This window comes from Cucumis sativus, chromosome 6 (genome assembly GCF_000004075.3).
Source record: "Cucumis sativus cultivar 9930 chromosome 6, Cucumber_9930_V3, whole genome shotgun sequence".
NCBI lineage: Eukaryota > Viridiplantae > Streptophyta > Magnoliopsida > Cucurbitales > Cucurbitaceae > Cucumis > Cucumis sativus.
The window spans coordinates 1,215,647-1,231,000 of NC_026660.2; the positions used below are offsets into that span (position 1 = coordinate 1,215,647).

General features: G+C 32.3%; 3 protein-coding genes across 4 annotated transcripts; 2 read left to right on the top strand and 1 right to left on the bottom strand.

The window, feature by feature from the left end:
- Positions 1-19: 19 nt before the first annotated feature.
- LOC101204114 lies at positions 20-1,894 on the bottom strand. The gene is made up of 3 exons (XM_004138375.3): positions 1,454-1,894; positions 1,104-1,372; positions 20-241 (listed from the first exon to the last, which is right to left on the bottom strand). Exons 1-3 carry the CDS (start codon positions 1,728-1,730, stop codon positions 161-163), a joined length of 627 nt encoding a protein of 208 aa, XP_004138423.1. The 5' UTR covers positions 1,731-1,894; the 3' UTR covers positions 20-160.
- A 2,679-nt stretch (positions 1,895-4,573) lies between these two features.
- LOC101216868 (putative ABC1 protein At2g40090) lies at positions 4,574-9,332 on the top strand. The gene is made up of 12 exons (XM_011658109.2): positions 4,574-4,823; positions 5,189-5,343; positions 5,433-5,558; positions 5,789-5,884; positions 5,993-6,093; positions 6,278-6,314; positions 6,606-6,824; positions 7,243-7,354; positions 7,495-7,586; positions 7,698-7,877; positions 8,227-8,340; positions 8,738-9,332. Exons 1-12 carry the CDS (start codon positions 4,640-4,642, stop codon positions 8,936-8,938), a joined length of 1,617 nt encoding a protein of 538 aa, XP_011656411.2. The 5' UTR covers positions 4,574-4,639; the 3' UTR covers positions 8,939-9,332.
- Positions 9,333-9,473: 141 nt separating this feature from the next.
- LOC101203869 (DNA replication complex GINS protein PSF3) lies at positions 9,474-14,763 on the top strand. 2 transcript variants are annotated; one of them, XM_004138374.3, is made up of 8 exons: positions 9,474-10,087; positions 10,444-10,512; positions 12,122-12,211; positions 12,286-12,354; positions 12,434-12,534; positions 13,337-13,429; positions 14,209-14,348; positions 14,445-14,763. In XM_004138374.3, the coding sequence occupies exons 3-8, from the start codon at positions 12,155-12,157 to the stop codon at positions 14,552-14,554; spliced, it is 570 nt and encodes a 189-aa protein (XP_004138422.1). In that variant the 5' UTR covers positions 9,474-10,087; positions 10,444-10,512; positions 12,122-12,154; the 3' UTR covers positions 14,555-14,763. The 2 variants fall into 2 exon arrangements, with proteins under 2 accessions (XP_004138422.1, XP_031743815.1); XM_031887955.1 differs by lacking the exon at positions 12,286-12,354.
- The last annotated feature ends 591 nt before the right edge of the window (positions 14,764-15,354 follow it).

Consider the following 15,354-nt stretch of genomic DNA (forward strand, 5'->3'; position numbering starts at 1 on the left):
AAGATTTGTTAATCTAACATTTTATCAATATAACAAAATATCACAGTCTATTGAAAAAGTAGTATATACATTATTGGCTTTATCATAAATTTATGCTCTTTGTCGACATTTGAGCTGGTCTTGGTTGTTTTACAATATGTCATCGGTAACATAACATGCCTTACATTGAATTTATATTATAGTTTTTTCCTTCCAAAGCAATGTTTTTGTAACGTAGGAGCCCTTGATGGCATGCCCAAACCTGCATATAAGGCAAGAACATCAATACTCAAGTTTCACAAAATTCAAAGTTTTTTTGTAAAGCATTTTAAGGAGTAAAAAAAGTTAGGTTAAAATAAAAATTTTGTTTTGTTAATTTCAAATTCTATATTTTTTAATATTTAATTTTAGTTTATACACACTTCTTAGATGAGGACGGATAAATGCATTTTCCATTTCGTTTTGATTGACTTTCATTAACTTATAGATATATATTCGAATGGTTTTAACTCTTTTTGTCCTATTTAGTTTATGAGTTTTAAAAAGTGTGTATTTTTCAATGCTCAAATTTAGAAAAATAAATTCATTTGGTCCATAAAATTTTAAAATGTATATCGTTAGTTCTCAAATTTTGAAAATTGATTTAGAAAGTAAGTCAAAAGGAATATTTTGAATATTTAAATAGTAAACATATATAACACATTTCTCATCATTTAGGACTAAAAAAATCAAAATTTCCTATCGTTCATAAGTTTGAATCATTTTTCAAATATTAGATTAGGAAATTGCAAAAACATTTTAAAAAAAAAGTCACGACACCTCTTTTTTACCTATCGCAAATATGACAAGTAATTAGTGATATCAACCATGGTAAAAAGAGACATGAACTTTTAAATTTATTAATTTTGTAATTTAGAAAATGCGTGTTTCTATTATCATTTTTTTTTTCTATTTTTGCCTGTATTAAGAATAATTTTCGGTTCAAATTGGACCAAACTAAGATCCTCAGTTTCAACTTAACCCCAACATTATGAATTAGAAAGTAAGAAAAAATGTATTATTACACAAACTAACATAATCTCAAAATTAGACTTAAATTTGAAGCAAAAGATAGAAATTCTTACAGCTTCAATGTCGATTTCATAAACTCTAAGCTTCCTTCTTTCTCTGCAACTACCTCTGTACGCCACAACAATATGAGCAACACCCAAAAACAGAGAACAAATAAACAGACCCATTTCCATGGCTCTTTCTCCCTTACTCGTCATCATCTCACCAAACACACACCAAGCTTTCACCGCAACAAAAGCCACTGATATCAAAGAACAAGCCATCACCGCCGCTAAATATGGCCCTCGAGATAGCTTAGGACCATTGCACAAACTGTAAAAACCTACACAAGAAAAAACAGAGCCCTGTTAAAACCACTCGGCCGATTTCAATTGCTCTGTTTTTTTTTTCTTTAATGTCTTACAGATGAGAATGGCGGATCTGGAAATAGAGATGAGGGGAATGTCAACAAGAGAGGAAGAGAAATGGTAGTTTTGGAGATGGGAAGAGAGAGATTTGAAGGAAAGGGAATCGGGATGAAGGAGGGTGGAGAGTAGAGCTGAAGGAAGAAGAGCATCGGCGATGGCGAGAAGAATTGGAGCAGAGAAGAAAAGGAGAGATAAGAGAATAGTGATTAAGAAGAATAAGGTCTTCAAAGCTCTCAAAATCTTTGTTGAATTGTCTTCCTTTTGAAAACCCATCTCTGATTTTGAGATTGTGGTGTGGTTTCTTAAGCAGAAGATTGAATTTTGCAGAGAGAGTGATGGATTTGTTGGGTTTGGGAGAGAGAAGACGACTTCGAGATATGGTGAATTGGGGAAAATTCAACGGTCATCAAATTAAACTTTTTTTTTTTTTTTTTTGGAAATAATCAAATGGGAATGCTATAGTTCTTTCTTTCCACATAAAAATGAGTTAACGGCTAGACTCAAACGTCCTTGTGAAAACATCTAAAAAAAAGTGAAAACGTGGTCGTATTGGTTTGACATAAAATGTAATTTACATATAATAAAACAATTAAAGAAAAGGATAAAATGTCATCTTACTTTAAAAAAATTATATTTAAAATAAAAAAATTGATAAGTCAAGGGAGGCACGTGTCCCCGTCCCTTACATGGATCCGTCGTCGTCCACATATGAGGATGACCTCTCCGTCTCCCTTCTTTCATACCCATTTTTCATTTTTTTCACACGGTAATTCTCGAAGATTGAGTTTTCGGTAGAAAAATTTTCTCTCGATTAAATTTATTTGAAATGATATTTAAATAATTAAATACCCCACTGGAATTATAGGATTAAAATGTTGATTTTGGTAATTTATAATAATTAAAATTTTAATTATTAGATAGCCCTTTGTAATTGGAAAGAAAGAGTACAAAATAAAATCCACGTAGATGAAAGGTTTTAGTACACATCACTCCAAGCTGAGAGTGACCCCATTTATAAATTTTTTATTCAGACACTTATTTTGAATTTAAATATACATAGTTGTGTTTGACAGTCACAAATTAAATATTAAATGCATAAATATACATACATCTCTATACTATTAGAACTAACAATACTAATTGTAGTATTTTTTTTAATTTTTATTATAAGGTTTCATCCTTTTTATTCATGTTGTTATAAAACACAAACACTTCTTTCCATTCAATCTTTATTCCATAATTATATTATAAAATCGTAATATTTAATTTTTTCCATCTAATTTATAATCAAAATATGATATCACCAATTTAGTATGATTTTAATAAAATATACTTTTTCTTTAGCGTGATAAAGATAGAAGAAATATTTTTTCTTTTTAAATATATAATATTATGAATGATATGTTTTTAAATAACAAAATAATCTCCTACATCTTTATGTGATGAGTTATTGATAAAATGTAAATTTCATAAAATTGTGATTTTTTAGATGAATACAAACAAATAAATTTTATTATATTTAAGATTAGACATTAGAGATAAAATATTTTTTTTAAAAAAAAAGCATATATTTAATGTGAGGTAGATCTTAGAGGAAAAAAATAAGTTAGTAAGTATTTTCGTGATACTTCATTCTATGATTTAGTTAGCCACTTAATTCTATAAACGATATTTATCTAAAAATTATATTGGATTATTTTGTTAAAAGGGATTTATTTTCTCCATTTTCTTTAAATAAATAGATAGGCAGAGTGTTTTCCCCCAAATCTTTAGCAAAATAAATAGGGAACGACTTTTTTTTTATTTTTGAAAATTTTCAAAAGTGCATGTATAGTTTTTAAAAGTTTATTTAATGGTTTAAAGGTAAGTTTTTAGATAATAATATGTTTCTAAAACTTTAGATTTTTTTCGAGTTCTATTTTTTAAAAAATATTGAATGGTATAAATATATATAGAATGGTATAAATAATTACACAAATTTGATATATCATTAAACTTAATATAATTCTTGAATAAGATATTCTGAGACTTATCTTATCCTTTACTAAATTAATAATAAAAAATATAAATAATTAAATTTGTGACTAATTAAAAAAATTGTCATGGATTTCAAATTAAAATTGAATACATAAATTAGTCCATTACGATGACATCACATGTTCTCAATCATAATCTCAAATCAATTTAATTGTTTTACTCAAATTAAATATTATTTACTTGAGCTGAGTTCAATTGATTAAAAAACTTATAGCCAAAATGCTAAATATGATCCAAATCTATGGTTCTGGTTCATTGAGCAACTAGACTCGTGTCCATAAAACCCATAAAGAACTCTAATTAGAGGAGTTTTATGGGTGAGAAATTTTTTACTCAATTAAATTTTGAAAAAATTATTCCAAGAGCTAGAAGACTCCTTAAATCATGAAGTCGACTGCTCAAATATTGAAGTTCCTTTGAAGATACATACTTTCTTCCAATACTAAGTCTTCAAGAACATCATCACATGCTCTATTTCCTCCAAATCAAACATAAACATTCAATCGAGAGAAAATTAGAGCATCAAATTCTAAAGATCGAACCATATCACATCAATTTTAAAGATCGAACCATATCGCATCAAATCAATGCAAGTACAACACTAACACATGTTCAGTTTCATGGATCAAATTTTTTCGAAAATCTTGTGCGAACACTAACGTGCTTCATTATATATTTAATTTAACAATTTAAAAAATTAAAAAGAATAGTAAGCATACTAAATATGAATAAGACATTGAAAATAAGTGGGGGAACATTAAAAAGAAAAAAACAACCAATGGCATCAAATACTCAGTTGACATGGATACAAAGAAATCAAATAACTTTTATTTATCATTATTATTATTGTTTCTTTAGAACAAATCAACCCTTAATATTTATGGAGAGGAACTTGTACAACACTTACAAAAATAAATAAGAACTAAGTTTTCATACTTTACTATCCTTACATCCATTAATAAATTACTTTAAATTGTTATTATTATTATTTTTAAAACTGTTTATTTTGACATTTATACTAAATTATTCCCCATATTTTTATAAATATTAAATAGTTTAAAATGCCCTAAAATTCGGTACGGTTTAATTTTGGTCACAGTGAATTACCGAATTTCATTCATTCGCCAAACGGAGGGCGTTAAAGTATGGTCGCGAGGTCTCTGTGGCGCGCCGGAGCGAAGGTTGCCATGGCAGCCACCGCCATAGGCGGTGGTGCCGCAGCTGCCTCCATAGCCACCTCCGACGACCCTTCTATGGCTCTTAAGCTATGCACCACCGTCCCACTTCGTCTCCTTCGCCTTTCATTCACAGTTGCTACCATTGCCGTCGGTAAGCATCCCCACGTTTCCACTTCTTCCTAATTTTATATTCCATTGGCTTTACTGGAATTGATTGCATGCTTACTGCAACTTCTTTGACTTTTTATGTAACTTTGAGCCGAGGCTTAATTGTATGCTAACTGCTAAGAATAATTGCTGGTTTTGGTAAGGTGGTATAGGAATTGAGCTTGTTATGCTTGTTTATTTGTGCTGGAATGCGAATGTATGCCAATTATTTGCATTGATTTCGTGAGATTTGAGTAGTTTGTTCAAGGGTTGAATTCCATTATGTTCGGAGATGTAAGATTTAGATTTATCCATATGACCAAACCCCTGAATCTGTTTTTTGAATCGGCATCACTCTTTTTTTTCTAGATTACGAATATTCATTGTGGAGATCTCCTGAAGGGAGTAGCGAGAGGGAAAAAGTTAAGCATGAAGTTCACCTTAGATCTGCACGTAGAATTCAAGAGTTATGCTTCAAAAATGGAGGAATATATATCAAGCTTGGTCAACATATTAGTCAGTTGGTATGCCTTCTATCCACATCCCTGAGTATGTGATGAAAAAGAGGATGGAACTGCAGTTCTTTATTTACCTTACTTCGACTATCATGCAGGAGTACTTGGTGCCCCAAGAATATGTCCAGATAATGAGAGAATATATGTTGAACAAATGTCCAGTATCCCCGTACAATCAAGTGTGTGAAGTGTTTAAGAGAGAGCTTGGCATGACACCGGAGAAGGTATATTTCCTTGGCTCAACCTGTTTGATATAATCAGATTTAGCATTCATTCTGTTGAATGAAGATTAGTTTTGAAATCTGACCGAAGCTGGTTATCGTGACTGTGTTACATATGAGTTAGGGCTTCTGTTTTTAAATCATGTTTTGCATAATCGCATTGCTATTGTATTAACACTATTGTTTCTTATAAACAAAATGTTGTCTTATGATGCAAGCCTTCTCTTGTGCAGATCTTTTTGGAATTTAATCCTGCTCCAATAGCTAGTGCTTCACTTGCACAAGTGCATGTTGCACGCACCCATGATGGGCAAAAAGTTGCTGTGAAGGTCTTGTTATATTCAATAAATTTGAACTTGAATTCACATGTTTTTTATTTTTTATTTATTTGACTTTTGAGAGCCAATTTTGTTTAATGATAATCCCTCTATATTCAGGTGCAGCACACTCATATGACTGATACTGCAGCTGCAGATCATGCTAGTGTTGCATTAATTGTGAACACCCTATATCGACTTTTTCCTTCTGTTGATTATAGGTCAGTACTAGAACATTTGATGACCTTTCTAAGGGTTTGTGGATGAATTGCATCCCGTCCTTAATAAACACATTTACTCTGAATGACGAAAAGTTCTGTACCAATTGTCAACAATATTGTTCTAGAGACTTTTGGTCATATATGATCTCTTACGATGAAAAATGCTTTTTTTGTTTTGATTTAGGTGGTTGGTTGATGAGATCAGTGAAAGTTTGCCAAAGGTAGGTTTTCCTTTCTCTGTCTCCTATTCTCCCTTTAGTTGTATGCCCATCATTTATACTCCTTTTGCTTTGGTTGTGTATACTTTCATTTATGTCTTGAAAAATTCTTGCCCAGAATTCTTCAGTTTTCACTGGATGTCAACGAACTTTCCTCCTTTTCCCCCCTAATTGTTTAATTACTGACTTTACAACAATTAACTTTATAGTTAAAAACCTACGGGATTATCAATGTCCATATTTCATTACTTTCTATCTCTGAGTACCAACACAGCGTTTTAATCTCATCCTCAGGAACTTGATTTCTTAAACGAGGCCAGGAACAGTGAGAGATGTTTGGAAAATTTTCGGAAGCTGTCTCCTCATATTGCGGACTATGTGTACGCACCAAAGGTGTATTGGAATTTAAGTACCTCAAAGTTATTGACCATGGAGTTTATGGATGGTGCTCAAATAAATGATGTTAAGGCCATTCAGAAGCTTGGAGTTCAACCGTCAGAAGTTGCAAAATTAGTAAGACCACTGATTTCACTATTCTGTTTATTGGGGAAAATTAGGCTTATTTATGTATTTTGCCTTCGTTTACTGAGTGTTCCTTTCTTTACCCACTTGACAGTCCTATATTTTCACGTGGTTTATAAACTGCATGTATTTAAACATGTTGCACCTCAAAGTATTTTGAGTGTAACCGCGCAAAATTGATCTACTGTTTGGATATACAATTTAATTAGAGTTGGGTTGTACTTTTATTTATATATTTATACAGTTGTAGATTGACTAGCTAGAAGATGTATTGCGGGTTTTGGAATTCAGACCATTTATTGAGACGTTCTTTGAAAATCTTTGATAATACTTCCTTGACCTTATTATGAATCAATGATATGAGTTTTCCGTCACTTGTTGATTAAATTACGTTCAACTTATTATATAGGTAAGTCATGCATTTGCTGAGATGATATATAAGCATGGATTTGTGCACTGTGATCCTCATGCTGCAAACTTGCTCGTCCGTCCCTTGCCTTCTAATAAAAGGAACATCTTTGGTGAGCTGTTACTAAATGATCGTTTGATTTGCCAAACCCATCGATAACCTTCTTGGGATGTCAATATGTAGCCTAGCCTATTCTTTAGGAGATAAAAGGAATGCTAATGTTGATATGTCAATTCTTCTGTCGGCACACAGGCAAGAGGAAGCCACAGTTGGTACTTTTGGACCATGGGCTGTATAAAGATCTTGACTTCAACATAAGATTTAACTATGCTTCCCTTTGGAAGGTATTTCCTTCATAATTCATCGAAGTGTCGTCTAAATGTATTCATGTTGCTAGCATGGCTCTGTCTTCGCTTGTCATCTGATGTTATTTCTTTTCTTTCCCTTACTGTTAGGCTTTAATATTTTCTGATGCTGAAGCAATAAAGGAAAACAGTAAGAAATTGGGTGCTGGGGAAGATCTTTATGCATTGTTTGCTGGAATTCTTACTATGAAACCTTGGAATCGAGTCATTGACCCAGCAGTTGACCATTTAGTCATTCAAGGAACTGACAACGAACGTTCAGAATTACAGGTAGTTTCTCTTAGATAGTACATACAACCCCAACAAATAATAATAATAATAACAATAAGAATAATAATAAAGGAAGTTTTTTTTCTTCTTTTCTTTGAGAAATAATAAAGGGAGTTCTTATATACTCTTACACAGCTGGCTTATAAAACCCATCCTGAAACACTATTACTTATTTGGTGAAACAGTTACGATCATTATTCCTAGAAAGTATGGAAAAACTCTCTTAAAATGAAGTAACTTATTCTTATCATAAGTTTTGCTCTCCTCGAGGAAGTTTTAACGATTGCAGTTACTTTAGTAAACTCCTCAACTGGCCATCTGACGGCATATGATCTTTCTTTCTTCTCAGACGTATGCTTCAGAGTATTTCCCCCAAATCTCAGAGCTACTTAGGAAATTACCACGTGTGATCTTGTTGATGCTGAAGACAAATGATTGTTTGAGGGCGGTTAACAATTGTCTGGTAATATGCTTTTTCTTTGTAAAAAGATTTACTTTTGTAAAGCTCTATGCAGCCTTTTTAATAATTATACTTTATTTTGGGCATTGTGAAAGTTCCTCGGCCAACTTGAGTATAGTTCAGTTACTAAGGTGGAAACAGGAAGGGTTCTGTTCGGCAATTTTCTGGTGTTTATGCTAGTTTCAGCAGTTGTTAGTACTAGATAAGAGGGACAACTTTCTGAATTCAGATTATAAATTTCATGATAACTAACATTTTTGCATGCTAATTGAGCTATACTCGTTTTGACTTAACTGTGAATAAATTAAAATAGTTCTTAATGTAACATTAGCTTTAGCAATATTGTCAAAACTTTTCGGATAGTCTAAAAAAAGTATTATTAAAACGGTTTGGTTAACAGTTGCAGGGATCTTCACTGGAAACATTCCTCATAATCGGGAAGGTATCATCTGAAGCAGTTATCGAGGCAAAATTATCCGAAAATAAATCATTGACATGCTGGCTAAATGCTTGGTTGGATGAAGTAATGTTGGAAGCTCGATTTTTCACATTGCAGCTTGCTTTATGGCTTTTACATCTCAAAAAAGCTTTACTTTGGTGAAACTGTGAAAGCTTAGTACTAACATGAGGAAAAGCAGTTTCATCAACATACACTTTCTGAGGATTTTTCATTCTTTCTCTCCGTGATCAAATTTCCCGTTCTTTTCTTGCTGGGTTCTTGAACACGGATCGACTATACAGGCGAAGAAGAAGAGTTGAAATATAGTGTTTTACGGGACAGATTGTAATATTAATTATTATGATAGAAAATACGTATACATATTCATCGTTTGTCAAATTTTTCTATAGAGTGGGAGTGCAGTTGTAAGAGACAATCTTTTTTTTTTTTTTTTTTGGGGTATATTATGGATTTGGAGAAGTTACAATTGTAACTCATAACAAATTATAAATGTATCATTATTATTGAATTTTAATAAAATTTATCTCATAAAGAACGGACTTTATATATTCAATTTGAATTTTGTTTTATTTAGGTTTTATAGCTATGAGATTTAGATATTTTGAGTTTGTTATAGTAAATTTTGCCATTTCCACGGTTCCTAAAAACAATGTATTTAGAGAAAAGAAAAGAGAAAACCGTAGGGGGCCATGGGCTTCAAGCATCCGGTCTCTCTATGGCAGCTGCTAATTCTCCCTAGCTTAGTTTTTCTTCTCCGGCGACGACCTCCCAGAAACTCAGGGGCAGCGGGGACGACGAGCATTCGTCTTCTCCGGCAACGGTGACTGCCCAGGCCACCGTGCAACTAAAGGGTAAAAGCATAATTTTACACAGATGCTGACATCAGCAAAAGAATATACAAAGTGGTCTCATTTCATTTGAGCCCAAAATTTTGGATCAAACAATCAAATTTCCCGCGCAGCAAACCCAAACCTATGCTTCGCGCGGGAGCTACTGGATTTCTCTCTTTCCCACAAGTTTCTCTTTCGGAGGACAATTGAACCACCTCGCGACGACTGGTTTCCTTCGGAGGTTTGTGGTTCACGTGTCGATAACTTGGATTATCTTCCTTTCGCCGGGGAATCACGGTGGCACGAGTTAGCAGCAGCATTTCTCTTCTTTTTGTCGAACCCCGGCATTTACCCTCACTTAGTGTGGCTTCAAATCGAATTACCCACAGTCCATAAGGTTCCGATCTGCAAGTTTGGACACTTTCGAACACCGACCAACTAAGATCGGAGCTCTTCAGTGGTAGGATTCCCTGAGTAACTTTGCTCTAATTTGCTTCCGAATTAGATTTAGGTGTTTGAATTAGACTACAAGTCCTTGGAATTTTTCTATTGTTATGTTTGGGTCAATTTCGAATTATTGGATTAAGGTTCAATTAATATTAATGCACTTTGAACCCTCTCGAACTCTATTGAAGTATATTACATTAGTCTTCAATCTGTGGGTATTTTTTGTTTGTGGTTCTGGACGAATTTGAGATGGTCGATTGAGGTTTACGGTTGATTTTGGATTTGAATATCTCTCTTGAACAGTCTTTCAATTATGGTTACTGTTATTTATCCGAGTTCTAGCCTCTAAACCTTGTCTTTATTGTTTAGGCTTCTAAAAGTTGACGTTTGTTCAAGGAATTGAATTTTTGGATTGAGAATGGTTGGCCGTTGATCGGGGTAAGTAGTCTCCACATACTTTCCGGAAGATAAATTTTGGTTTAATTATGTTTTGACTATTGCGATTTGAAAAATGTTTGGAAGTTGTTTTGTATGATTTGAAATTCATCGAATTTAATTTGTATGCTTTAACGGTTTTACTATTTGAAAGTATGTTTGTCATTCTGGATAAGTTGAAATAAAATCGTTTCCATTGATTTCAGAATTGAAAGTAAGTTTGTTTTGGACCTTTTGGTTTTGATATATATGATATGAAAGTTATTGAAAAGTTTGAAAGATAGATTTTTTTAAATTGTTGTTTGAAATTACATGTTACGTTTCAATTTTTTATGATTATTTTTATCAATTCAATAAGGACTATTGGATATACCAAACTTTGTTTTGGGATCGTATGCTCATGTAGCAGCCAAGTTTGGGATAGACGGTAAATGATTTGATTGAAGCTTATTTGTAGAAAGGCACTTTATTGTGGTTTGGCATTCCTTTGTATTGAATATTTCAGTAGTTGTATTGAATGCTCTGGTTGATTGTGTTGAATTGAATACTCTGGTCGATTTTTAATTGACATAATCTGATTGAACGACTAGAGGATTGGTGTTACCAACAGGTAACCACACTTGTCTGGGCTACTCCAATTATGCATATTTTCCACTCTCTTAAATGAAAGAATTGATTGATTGAAAGCTATGCTAAATGAAGTATTGATCAATTGGAAGTTTTGTCTGATTGAAAATACTGATCGATTGAATGTTTTTATTTGTTAAAACTAATGAAAATTTTGTTCTATTGAAGTCTATTTGAACTTTTTTCTAGCGGAAGTTGTAAGTTTATTTGGAAGTTTTAGTCTAAAAATTTGGTTTTGAAAGCTTTAGTTTGAAACGTTCAGTTTAGGAAAGTTAACTAATTGAAAGATATTGGCTTTGATTGTAACGAAGTTTTTATTTGAAAGCTTTTCAAGGATTTGTATTTTTGGCTTGCATGAAAGAAAATAAATTTCAAAGTTTGATGTGGGAATTCCTTATGGAACATTTTTGTTCTCGTCTTTTGCTTTTTCTAAGTGTTTGCAAATGCGGGATCAGTGGCTTGTTCTGGAAGAAGTAAAGTATTTTGGCACAAGGCACCGGAAGATTTATTTTGATAAATATTTTATTATTTTTAAATGTTTGAATTTGATAATTTATCTTAGAAATTGTTTGCAAGTAATTGCTTTTGCCGAGTAATGTAAGTTGTTATAGTCTGCATTTTGGAAAGTATAATCTGTTACACACTTACCATTTGATTTTTGAACATTGTGTTCGTTTTCTCTCCATTTTTCTTAGAATGATGCTCATCTTTCTTAAGGTAACATTCAAATTTTTAGTCAAATTTTCAAAAACAAAAACAAATTTTATGAACTATTTTTTTTAGTTTTCAAAACTTAGCATGAGTTTTGAAAACATTGATAGAAAGTAGATTGCAAAACAAAGAAACTCATTGGTGGAAGTAGTGGATGTAAGCTTAATTTTCAAAAACGAAACGGTTGATTTCCAACTAAATATTTAATATAGAAGTACTTGGTGATGGTTGAAAATAATATATTAATTTGGAAGTTTGAGTAAATCTCTTGCAGAGGTATTGAACATTGGATTGGAGGACGTGTTGAATGCTCTCAGAAATGACAAGTTATTATGATATTGATGACATTCTTGCAGAGGAAGAGGTCAATATCTTATCCTTTTACCTAATAAAGTTTAATCAACTTGCAAAATCAATATTGAGTCTTTGTCTTGACAGCTTGTCTCAGTTGTGTTCCAAAAAGCTGTTAATGGAGTTGGAATTGATCCCAGTTCTGAAACAGATTCTGTGAGTTCCAGAGATTAGTAGAGGTATGTTACGAATGTTGAATAAAAAACTTATATTTTCTTATTTGGTGTAATTTCAGGTTGAATCTGGATCCAAAGTAGAGCTACCCTTTTGGCTTGCACAAGAGCTTCATCTGAGACAAGTGGCAGTTATGGCCTTACCTTCCTGTTTTAACCAAAGGTAGATAGCCACTACATTTAAGCTCTACAACCAATAATTTCAGTAACTTCGGGTGTTCTGGAATTTTTTGGGAGCTTAAGAGGAGGATTTTATTTACTATGTCCCCATTTCCTAATAGCTGACACGAAAAGATACTGATTTTTTGTTCTTTTTCCTCTAATTCTGTGATTGCATAATTCATTATTATGTGTAATTGTGTTGTTTCCCATCTGGCTGGTGCGTAGGTCTCATGGATTGCATTTTTTTGGTCTGCTAATTATTTGAGGATGAACTTGTGAATTGGAATCCGTAGAGTACAGACATTAGTAAGATTCGATTTGGTCGTTTTTAAAGTTAATCCTGTTATTATTTTTAACTTATTTTCATTACTCCTTTCGCTTGCTGATGAATTACATTTACATGGGAGACAAATGATGTTAATGGCCTTACCTTCCAATTTCATTTATCAAAACAAAAGTTATGGTTTTTTCTCCTTGATACTGTCCTGATGATCTGTTTTGGTCATGAAATTGTCGTATTCCAAACTTTTTGAGATTAGTTTATATAATCTCTTTTAGAATGCTCGCACTTGCTGCATAAGAGATCACGCCCAAAGAAAAGTTTTTTTTTTGGTGTTGTTTTCCAAACCTTCGTGTGGCTCAAATTTTCCATTTACTCACTACTTTATTACTAGTAGAAACTTCCTGCATTAGAATCTCATGATTAAAGGAATCAGTAAGACTCTGATGATGACATTTATTCTTATATATATTGAAAATATGATGATATTTGTAGCTGACCAGTGCTCTTGTTCTCTTACTAGAACACGACTGGAAATTCAGGCTGATGCTGCATTTGTTGATCTACGGTCTAGATGTCAATTCTTCTATGAATTTGGATGCAAGATTGCACCTTTGTGAGTATCCTGAGATCCAACACTTCAGGATGTAAATCATGATTCTTTTATGAGAAGAAAATTTTATATTGCTGCCTTGCCTATTAATTTAGGTGAAGTCACACTTATGGCCATTGATATTGAAAGCGTTTATGTGCCCTCACACTTATGGCCATTGAAATTGAAAGCGTTTATGTGCCCTTTCATTTGAAATACATTTGTACTCTAATAAGCATGACTTGTTTTCACCTTTGCCAGAAGTAGCCTTCTGGAGACATGGCATTTAAAAAATCATTTCTCAAACATAACAATTAGGTTATCTGGAGATGTGACTAGTTATTTACTGCAGTCTAACTGACTTATAAAACGATCTATTTAAACTTGTTTATTAAGCATGTTGGTTGGACATCCTGTTATAAAACGATCTATTTAAACTTGTTTATAAAACGATCTATTTAAACTTGTTTATTTAGATTGATAAATATGCACAGATTTTAAACTATTTTGTAAGTAGCGCTTGTTGCCTTGGAGTGCATGTAGGATGTCTGTTTCGTTGGGGTGTGCTGTACCAAATTGTGGTTTGTAAGATTTGTTAAGTGTACCTAAATGGAAGAGAACACAGTAGATTAAATATATCTCTCGTTTTTCTTTCAAATGTTGTTTTGTTTTATTAGTACAAACAACGGAGTACGAGGATTTGAACCTTCAAGCTCAAGAGTATAGATCAATTATAGTTGAGGTAGTTCATGGTGACTTAAAAGTGGATTATTCTAACTTCTCATTACAAACTTCATTGTCAGGGTTGGTGATAGAACAATCGGTTCTTGGCTTCTATCAACGTTAAAGAGTAGGTACAAGGAAGTTCTTACGAAGGCTCACAGTGCAGTCTTTGCTGCAAGTTCAAAATATTTGGCACTTCTGTCAAAAGAAGAAACCAAAAGTGAGATATTTGTTAGATGTTTCGTGTGTCTCTTGTTTCCACATTTAGTAATTCTCTTCAAACTCAAATCAATATAACAATCCATATTTTGTGCAGTGTATGAAGCAGCTCAATCCTCCATGACAGCCTTCAAGAAATGGAGAATGGGTGGACCTAGATTCCAGAGAGCATCCTTTCTAAGCAGGAAGAGGAAGTCAACTGAGTAGCCACTAAGTTTGTATCCCCCTTCCTGGAAAAGTAGTCAGTTTTTCCTAATTTGCTTATATTTATTTCATGAGTAATTTCGATGTTTACTTTCTTTTTTATAAATTAAATTACAATCATTATTATTTTATTTTATTCTTCGTACTACTTTTTACCCTTCCATTTTCTTATGACCCCTGGACTCAACTATATTGGATTTGAATCTTATTTAGTATTTGGACTTATGGCTAATTGAAGTTTAATAAAAAAAAATTAATATTTAATTAAATCAAAATAATTAAATTAATCCAATGGTCGACACACATACACATGGCATCATCCTAATTTGTCAACTTCGTTAAAAGATGTGTTGAATTAGAATTTTTTATTGGATAATATACATTATCAAATTTAATAAGTTAAATTTCAAATTATGCAATTAGATTTGACTGATTATTTAAACAACAAAAATCAATCACTTCAATTCTTTTGTTCTATGCAATGTCAAAATGGAAAAAAAACATTTAAAAAACCAATAACATCATTGAAATCTACCAATAAATCAATGAGTATAAATAAACAAATGATTAGGCGATAACTTAAACTAATCAAAACTTAAATTTCTAAATATGCATTCAAATCTAAACTTCCTAGATAGATTCTTAAACCAAAAACATTAAACTTCTTAGATAGATTCTTAAACCAAAAACATAACAAGGTGTTAATTTAGATTGTTCTCTATTCATTTATTGAGAAGTATAATATCTACAAAACAATATCCTTCAAAAGAAAACTCTTCCTAATCTTGATTTTGTTGGTTATA